Below are 9307 nucleotides of genomic sequence, written 5' to 3'. Positions count from 1 at the left end.
CCATCCTCTGTTAATTGTAACCCTCCAGTGAAGGTGAGCCCAACAATTCATGAGGCAAGCTGTTCCACTGTCCAACAGTTAGGAACATAGGAAGCTGCCATATATTGAGAAGCTGCCATATATGGACCCTTGGTCTATCTAGCTCAGTATTGTCTACACAGACTGGCAGCGGCTTCTCCAAGAATCAAATCACTCCGGCCCCAACCTCTGCATACATTCAAAAATTGCTCACATAACGCATTTTTGCATCAGCTGGCCAAGGCATTTCCCCGTCTACGAATCGGGCTGCTACTTAATACAGAGTCTGTCAATATAAATCCGATGCGAGTCAACATCGGCATGTTGGTACACGAAACGGGGGAAAGAATGACCAGCGCCCATTTCATTCCTTTGGTGGGAGGCATGACAACCTCACCGCGAGGAAGGGAAGATTATCCGAGCCGCCTGTATCGTGCAATCAGGATTCGATCAACATTCCTGGGCAGAGCGCAGAAGGTTAAGAGAGAAAGTCTGCTGTAGTGCTGGACTAAAAGTTAGAGGGGGGGCGGGGGATGTTGAAATTTGAAGTTTTCAGCCAGGAGATATGAAGGCAACAGCGTGCTGCAGTGGATGCAGCATTGAGTTTTCACAAGGGGGGGAGCACAGGGCCAGCCCCTTGTTCAGCCACAATGCTCACTTGGTGTCCTTCTCAAACACGTCCTAGAATGAGAGAGAACTCTCCCGAGTCTAAAATGGGATGCCCAGAGGCCTTCTAGTCCAATCCTCTTGTGCAGGAAACTCCTCCTCCGGTGTTGCGCATCTTTGGCTCGCAAAACTGTTGTGACTAGCCAGCGGCAAGACCACCACACCTGTTGTCCAACAAACCATCATGGCAGAGCTCTGCAAAATGGCCAGCTTGTCTTTTCCGGAGACAGGAATGAGCAGCAACCAACCATAAGACGAGCCTGTCTGGATCAGGCCAAAGGCCTCTCTAGCCCAGCACCCTGTTGCCCGCAGGGGCCCACCAGATGCCACTGGCAAAAGAAGTTGGCCAACCACAACTCCGACGGACAGCAACACAAGATCCTGAGACAGAAATCCAAGCTGATGGGAACCCACTTAAGAATCAACCACAGCCTAGCCCCGGAGAAACGACTCTGTCCAACCAAACCAACTCTGGATCAAAGATGGCAGATGCTTAGTTGGATTGGTCGGGTCAGGTTGGCCCCTAGAGAGGGGCGGGTAAATCAACTGCCCAGCCCTCTCATCCAGAGAGCTTTGTGATTGGCCGGGAGTCAGAATGCCAGCTCGCCCTCCTCCAACCAGTGAAATGCAAGAAACCGTGGGCCCCACGTAATTCTCGTGGGGACTTCCAGCATCTGGAATCCATAGACTGCAAATCTCGATTTCTCTGCAGAGAAATCTCTGCACCAGCATCGGCCACCTGAAGGGGGCGACAGAGAGCGGGGGGGTGGGTAACGTCAGGGTCTTTGTTAGCAGAGTGGCATTTATCTATTATTATTATTATTATTATTATTATTATTATTATTATTATTATTTATTCACGATTTATATTGGGACTCAAAGTGTTGAGTCCAAACCTGCCGAATATCTGGGCAACATTTTAGTTCCGGAAATCAGATGTGCTTTAACACTTGCTCGCGTAAATGCCCTCCCTACTGCTATTTTGGGAGGGAGGTTTAAGGGTTTACCACATGCATCTAGATTATGTCCCTGTGGCTCTGGTACTGTTGAAACTACTGTGCCTGTAATCTTGTATTGTGATTATTGCAGGAGTACCAGGCTCAAATTAATCGCCCCAATTCTAGATAACTTTCCAGGCCACGCAGACGATTTTTATTTACATGTTTTGCTTTCTAATTTTAATTTGAATATACTGCATTCTGTGGCCAGGTACTCTTACGTTGTATGTAACATGCGTACCAAAATGCTGGGATTTTTAAAGATTTTAAATGAAGCTGTATTTTATTATGTGCTGGTCTAAGACCGAAATAAAGTTCTTCTTCTTATATCCCGCTTTTGCTCCAAGGAGCTCAGAGAAGTGTACATGGTGATGTTTATCCTAACAACAACCCTGTGAGATAGGTTAGGCTGAGAGAGACAGGATGGCCCAGAGTCACCCAGTGAGTTTCAGACCAGGCATGGGAAGACCCAGGTTCAAATCCTGCCTCAGCTATAGGATTATGGAATGTTTAACTTGGGAGATCTTGGAAATTGTCTAGTGAAATGCAAATGAAACGGCCCTGCTCCGTGCAGGTACTAATGCCCTTCACCGGCACCCCTGGCTGATTACAACAACCCTGCAAAGGACCTTGCTATCAATAACATGAGCTAGGAGCTCACTATATTAAATGCATCCAAACGGCAGATGGGGACGGGGGAGAATGAGGCTGCAAAAATGATCCATTGACAATGGATCTATCCAGCTGATGACAAAGGCAAGTTTGGAACCGGATATTTCCTGACAGGGGAGGGACCTTCGCTCAGTGGTAGAACATCTGTAGAAGGTCCTCAAAAGCATCTCCAGGCCAGGCAGGGGAAAATCCCTGGACTGAAACCTTGGGGAGTTGCTGCCAGTCAGTGTTGACAATCCTAAACTTGCTGCTCCAAGGGTCTGGCTCAGTAGTCAGCAGCTTTGGATGTTTGGCTCATATACACTCTATGACTAGACGGTACTTTAGAATACATAAATTCAGCCACAAGAGTACTCTGCGCTGTAAAAAAAGCAAGCTAACTTCATCTAAATCCAAAAATGGAAGAGGAAGTGGAGATACTTGTTTCTGGCACCAGCCAGCAGATGGCAGCAGCTCATAGCCTTGTGACCCCACAACCTGGACCTGACATACATTTAACGGGAAGCATATCCTACATTTAAAAAGAATTTCAGCTTTGAAATAAGTAGATTCAGTAACACTCTCTCAGAGTTGGGAAGAAATCAAATCTATTACCTGGGATAAGTTTTGGGCGGTGTAAAAATATGCTAATAATAAATAATAATTAATAAACATGCTAATAATAAATAAATAAATAAGAGCTTGAGCTACGAATCATAGGAAGCTGCCTCATACAGAGTCAGACCCACGGTGCAGCAAGCTTAGGATTGTCAACACTGACAGGCAGCTGCTCTCTTGGGCTTCAGACAGGGGTCTTTCCCAGTTGTAGCTGGAGAGGTGACCAGAACCTGGGACTTCCTATATGCAAAGCAGATGCTGTGCCAACCCAGCTATGGATGCCCCTGGTGAACATACAAAGCTGCTGCCTACTGAGTCAGACCCACGGTGCAGCAAGCTTAGGGTCATCAACCCGGATTGGCAGCAACTCTCCAGGGTTTCATACAGAGGTCTTTCTATGCCCGGCCTGGAGATGCTGCTGGAAACTGGGTGCTCTACCACCTGGCTCACAAACGCCTACCTTTGAAGAAATAAAATTTCCTGGTTTCCTCCGAGAAAGCGGCAGCATCGATGGTGGACGGGAGCCCTGGCCATTGAGCGCTGAGTGGCCGTGGACCAGTGGCATTTCCTCCTTTGGACACAGTCCAATAGTCACCGCCTTTGAAGACATAAAGATTCTCTTCCTGATCTGCAGAGAAGAAGAGAGAGACGCATGTCCAGTGGCCGCTGGTCTGCTAAGTTTGCCCCCCCCCAAAAAAAACAACCCATATTGGGTTCGACACTCCACAATCCCATAAACTCTCCCTGCTAACTGGGCAAAGAGGCACCTTTTAACGTGGCGATTCTCTTTATCGAGCAGTGGGGAGAGCAACTGGCCCTCTCCATCCCCAGCACAGCAACCCTCCAGTGGCTGTTGCTGGTGTATCTCATGTTTCTTTTTAGATTGTGAGCCCTTTGGGGACAGGGAGCCCTCTGATTTATTTGTTATTTCTCTGTGTAGACTGCCCTGAGCCACTTTTGGAAAGGCAGTATAGAAATTGAATAAATAAATAATAATATAGAAATTGTAATTTGAATGTGTGCCAGTTTTAAAGACTGTATAGTCAGAGTGCATCGAAATGGCAGGATCTAGTGCCCCCCGCCCCAGAGACACTTGTCGGATCTGTGGTCTGATCCAGCAGGGTCCTTTTTATATTTTCCTGCAGTGCTCGTGCCTGGCAGGATTCGAACGCGAGGCTTCTCGATTCCTAACTCAGCAGCTTACGCCCTTGCTGCGCTCCAGGACTGACAAGTCCGCCTTACCTACGGTCACGGCATCAAAGAACGACCAGCAGTAATGGGAAGTGAGGTTCCTCTCCCGCGGTTCGCCACCTCCAAGGTCCTGGCTCCAGTCCTGAAAGCGCGTAAATAGTTTCCCCGGGAGCTGGACTGCCGGATCCCAGGGAGGCTTCCCTGCCGAAGAGAAGGCGCACCGTTCAGCCGAGGGAGAGACGAGGCCGTGGTTCTGTGCTTGTATGTGGAGGGTAGCTCTATCCAACAGTGGCTGGCCATCAGAGCTAGATGGAACCGCCACTGACAGGAGCAGTCTATCCCTGGGGGTGGAGCCATAGCTGCTTTGCATTCATAAAGTGCCAGATTCAATCTCTAGCAGCATCTCCAGGTACGGCTGGGAAAGACTCCTGCCTGAAACCCTTAAGAGGAGCTGATGCCAGCCAGTGCAGTATGGAGCTCAATGGACCGATGGGCCACCCACAGTGGTAGACTCTTCCTACACATGGAGGTTCCATTTAGCAACCCTTCTCCCCCCCCCCCCGCTCCACTGCCCTGATTCCCCCAGAGTGAATGCTGGGTTTCTGCTTTTTGTTTAACCTGAAAATTGTGTTTAATTGTTATTTAAAGTTATTGTAAATAGTTTACGGATAATAATAATATAACAGTAAGTGTTAACTATAATAATAATCCAAAAAATTAGAAGTATTCTCTTCCTTCCTGAGCTGAATTCTGCTGGGTTGTTTTTTTCTGATTTTCTCTCCCCCCCACATGCAAGAATTAAAAATAAAAAGTACTGGGCGGGGTGGGGAACCACACCGGCACCTTTAAACAGCACACATCTGCCGCCCCCGTCCTTTCGAACAGGGCTCCACAGCTTTGGCCCTCCTGCAGATGCTGGACTACAACCCCCATCAACCCTACTGGCCACTGTTGCCCAGGATGAAAGGCGCTGTAGTGCCCCAATTACTGGAGGGCCGAAGGGGTCAGAAATGGAAAGCCCCCTTTACCGTACAGGTTCTGGATTGCAAGGATGTCGTCCCAGCTGAGGACAAAATCTTTCCCGAGCTTCTTGTAGTAGGGCGACATCAAGGCGCTGCGCACCGGCGAATGTTCCAGGCCAAGCGTGTGCCCGATCTCGTGCGCCATCACCACGAAGAGGTTGCGCCCTTTCCCGCCGCCCAGGGACCATCGCTCGTCGTTGTCAAAGTGGGCCTTGGCCGGCGGGGGAAGAACACGTGCGCCAGGGCGCCCCCTAGAAAGGACAAGGGCAGGAAAGGTCACAGCACTGGGTGATGGGGTCTGTAGTCACGCAGCAGTAGAGAGCCCCAGACTGGGCACCCCGCGGGTCCCTCCTCCCCAGAAAGAGAGCAACCCCTGAAGGAGAGGTGAAGAAAGGATCGGGCATCGGCAGCTGCCATATAGTGAATCAGACCCTGGGTCCATCCAGCTCAGAGCTGTCTACCCAGACAGGCAGCGGCTTCTCCGAGGTTCCAGGCAGGAGTCTCTCTCAGCCCTATCTCGTTGGAGATGCTGCCAGGGAGGGAAACCAAGAACCTAGATGCTCTTTCCAAAGGGGCTCCATCCCCTAAGGGGAATCTCTTCCCGTGCTCACACAGGTGGTCTCCCATTCAAATACATACCAGGGCAGACCCTACTTAGCAAGAGGACATGTCATGCTTGCTACCACTAGACCAGCTCTCCTGATAGGAACAGAGGAAGCTGCCATATACTGAGTCAGACCCTGGGTCCATCCAGCTCAGGGCTGTCTACCCAGACTGGCAGCGGCTTCTCCAAGGTTGCAGGCAGGAGTCTCTCTCAGCCCTATCTCCTTGGAGATGCTGCCAGGGAGGGAAAGCAGGATCCTAGATGCTCTTTCCAGAGGGGCTCCATCCCCTAAGGGGAATCTCTTCCCGTGCTCACACAGGTAGTCTCCCATTCAAATACATACCAGGGCAGACCCTGCTTAGCAAAGAGGACATGTCATGCTTGCTACCACAAGACCAGCTCTCCTGATAGGAACAGAGGAAGCTGCCATATACTGAGTCAGACCCTGGGTCCATCCAGCTCAGGGCTGTCTACCCAGACTGGCAGCGGCTTCTCCAAGGTTGCAGGCAGGAGTCTCTCTCAGCCCTATCTCGTTGGAGATGCTGCCAGGGAGGGAAAGCAGGAACCTAGATGCTCTTTCCAGAGGGGCTCCATCCCCTAAGGGGAATCTCTTCCCGTGCTCACACAGGTGGTCTCCCATTCAAATACATACCAGGGCAGACCCTGCTTAGCAAAGTCATGCTTGCTACCACAAGACCAGCTCTCCTGATAGGAACAGAGGAAGGTGGCATATACTGAGTCAGACCCTGGGTCCATCCAGCTCATGGCTGTCTACCCAGACTGGCAGCAGAGGCTTCTCCGAGGTTGCAGGCAGGAATCTCTCTCAGCCCTATCTCGTTGGAGATGCTGCCAGGGAGGGAAAGCAGGAACCTAGTTGCTCTTTCCAGAGGGGCTCCATCCCCTAAGGGGAATCTCTTCCCGTGCTCACACAGGTGGTCTCCCATTCAAATACATACCAGGGCAGACCCTGCTTAGCAAAAAAGGGCAAGTCATGCTTGCTACCACAAGAACAGCTCTCCTCCCACTGTGTGGGGCCTGAAGAGAGAGCTGTGGGTGGGTGGGTGTGTGGAACAAATGCTACCGTCTCCTTTTCGAAACGGCGGAAGAGAGAGTTCCTGCGATCGGAAGCAACCTGGAGGCCTAATCAGGCCCTCCAGAGCCAAGACAAAAGCAGGAAATGAGGCCGGGGCCGAAACGGAGGCGGCAATCTAGAATCACGGACTCCCGGACTTCAAAGCCATCTTCAAATCTCTGGATTGCCGCACAGGAGAAGAAGCTGGCAAGTTGAAATGACAAGGAGGCAGATTTGGGGTAGACAGCGACCTTGAAATGGTCTTTGGCTGGACATAAACTAGAACAGGTTAAGACCTTTAAATATCTAGGGGTTGTTTTCCAGGCCTCTACGAAACGCCAAGCACATCTGCAATACGTTACCCAAAATGCATGTAAATCGGCATTGGCCATCCAATCATATTTCCACCAAGATGGGGCTCAATTTGTACCAGCCGCCCTTAAGCTATTTATAGCTAAAGCCTGCTCTCAGTTGCTCTATGGGTCGCATTTGGGCCCGTATACTAACTGCATACCTCTAGAGGTAGTTCAGACAAAGTTTTTGAGATCTATTTTACAGATCCCTAGATGTGTTCCCAATGTAATATTGAGGGTTGAAACTGGTATGCCTAAGATGGAAGCCCGGATGTGGTTTTCCATTCTCAGCTTCTGGTTAAGATTGTCTTTCTTTTCTACAGGCCTTGCTCACCTAATTTTTATTGATAGATTTAACTCTATTTGGAAGCAGTCAATATCTTGCCAAATAAGTTTATATGGCTTTAGTCTGGATGGTTTATTAGAAATGGGTTTTTTCCGTGCAAGACTGATATGAAAGCAGCGGATCTATGATATGGAAATGCACACTGAGCGATCTTTAATCTCTAAAGAAGTTTTCCTAGGTCTACAAATGTATAATACTAAACCTGCGAATTACCTGGATAAGATTACCATTACTAAGTATCGCAGGATGTTCACACTGGCCAGATTTAATGTGCTACCTTCAGCTGAACTAGAAGGTAAATTTAGAGGGATCCCAAAAGAGCAGAGACTATGCCCTTGTGGCTCTGGAGAACAGGAGTCTATCTTTCATATCTTACTCCGCTGTCTCTTCTATAGGGACTTTCGAACTTGTTATATTTCCTCATTACTGACTGAGATGCATTTTACGTCAACTATCTGCTCTCAGAGCAGAAGGAGGAAGTAACATTTAAAGTTGCAAAGTTCTGTGAGGCAGCTAAGAAGGCTAGACAACAGATGGTAAACCAGATTATGCAAACGGGAAACTGCTGATTAGGATGAGTCCATGTTCCTGATTATATTATGTATATATTATTACTATATTACGTGTATTATTATGTATGTAAATTTTGGTCTATGACCATAAATAAACATGACTTGACTTGACAGGGTAGACAGCGGGAGGCATGCCCGAGCTGTGCGGCTTGTTGGCCAGTGGAACAGTCTGCCCCATGATTTTTTTAAAAAAAATTTGGAACGATCTTACCCTTATTCAATTTACTTCAATACAAATTATTATAGCATATTTATAATCCAAGCAAGCAATACTATCTACATATCAGAATCATCACACTCCCAAACTTCATACATGGGATCGGAATTATCTGCATTACACTCTATATAATAAATACATATTTTCTCCCCAAATACAACAAAATTGTGATTCTTTTCTCTGATTTTTCATTATCTTTGTCTGAAAAAAAAATTTTTTAATTGCCAGTGACCATCATCTGCCCCATGATGTGGTCTCTTTCACTGGAGAAGACACTTTCCCCACTTTTTGTCAGGCAGCGGATGGCCATTTATCAGGCTTGCTGGAGCTGAGCGGGCTGGGACCCTCAGAAGGGCTGACTTGATGAGGTGGCAGTGGAAAGACATTTGGGGGGCTGATCCAGAGGGAGTGTCAAGATTTGAACCTCCATGTCCAAGGGTAGCATACCTTATTGGATGCTGCAGACAAACGAAAAGGAAGAACGATTGCTTTCTGGCCAGCTGAACTTTGCTGTTTTCAGCAACCGAAAACAAAACCCACCACAAAAAAGCCCCACAGGCAAACAATTATTCTAGGGGGTTATTTAAAGGAAAGCAGGGTGTGGCTTCCTAGCCCTGCCAAGCAGCAAATGACACCTTGTCTGGACCGAGGCGAAGACGGCTTGCTTAGCAGTTTCTCAGCCAAAGGCGTGAATCACTCCAGGCAGAAATAAAATCCAGTCTGAACCTTTGAGAGACGGATACACCAGCAAAGCACAATGTAAACAGAAAAGAGCCAAAGCACATTTAATAGGAGTGCATTGGGCTGGCAAGAATTTTTCCAGAATTTTTCTTTTTCAAGCTGGTCTTGGGGTAGCCAGCATGAATTGTCCCCCTTTGCTAAGCAGGGTCTGCCCTGGTTTGCATTTGAATGGGGGACCACCTGTGTGAGCACTATAAGATATGCCCCTGAGGGGATGGGGCCACTCTAGGGAGAGCAT

General features: G+C 48.5%; 1 protein-coding gene across 1 annotated transcript; it reads right to left on the bottom strand.

The window, feature by feature from the left end:
• Positions 1-1177: 1177 nt before the first annotated feature.
• Positions 1178-8638, bottom strand: MMP28 (matrix metallopeptidase 28). The gene is given in 6 exon segments (XM_053275269.1): positions 1178-1423; positions 3412-3579; positions 4194-4343; positions 5171-5380; positions 5383-5415; positions 8554-8638. Coding segments are annotated over 6 exon segments (795 nt in total). The 3' UTR covers positions 1178-1274.
• Between the last annotated feature and the right edge of the window lie 669 nt (positions 8639-9307).

Source organism: Hemicordylus capensis, chromosome 12, assembly GCF_027244095.1.
Source record: "Hemicordylus capensis ecotype Gifberg chromosome 12, rHemCap1.1.pri, whole genome shotgun sequence".
NCBI classification, from domain to species: Eukaryota; Metazoa; Chordata; class Lepidosauria; order Squamata; family Cordylidae; genus Hemicordylus; species Hemicordylus capensis.
The sequence above is the reverse complement of the archived record's forward strand: the minus strand, read 5'-3'. Positions and strand labels throughout refer to the sequence as shown.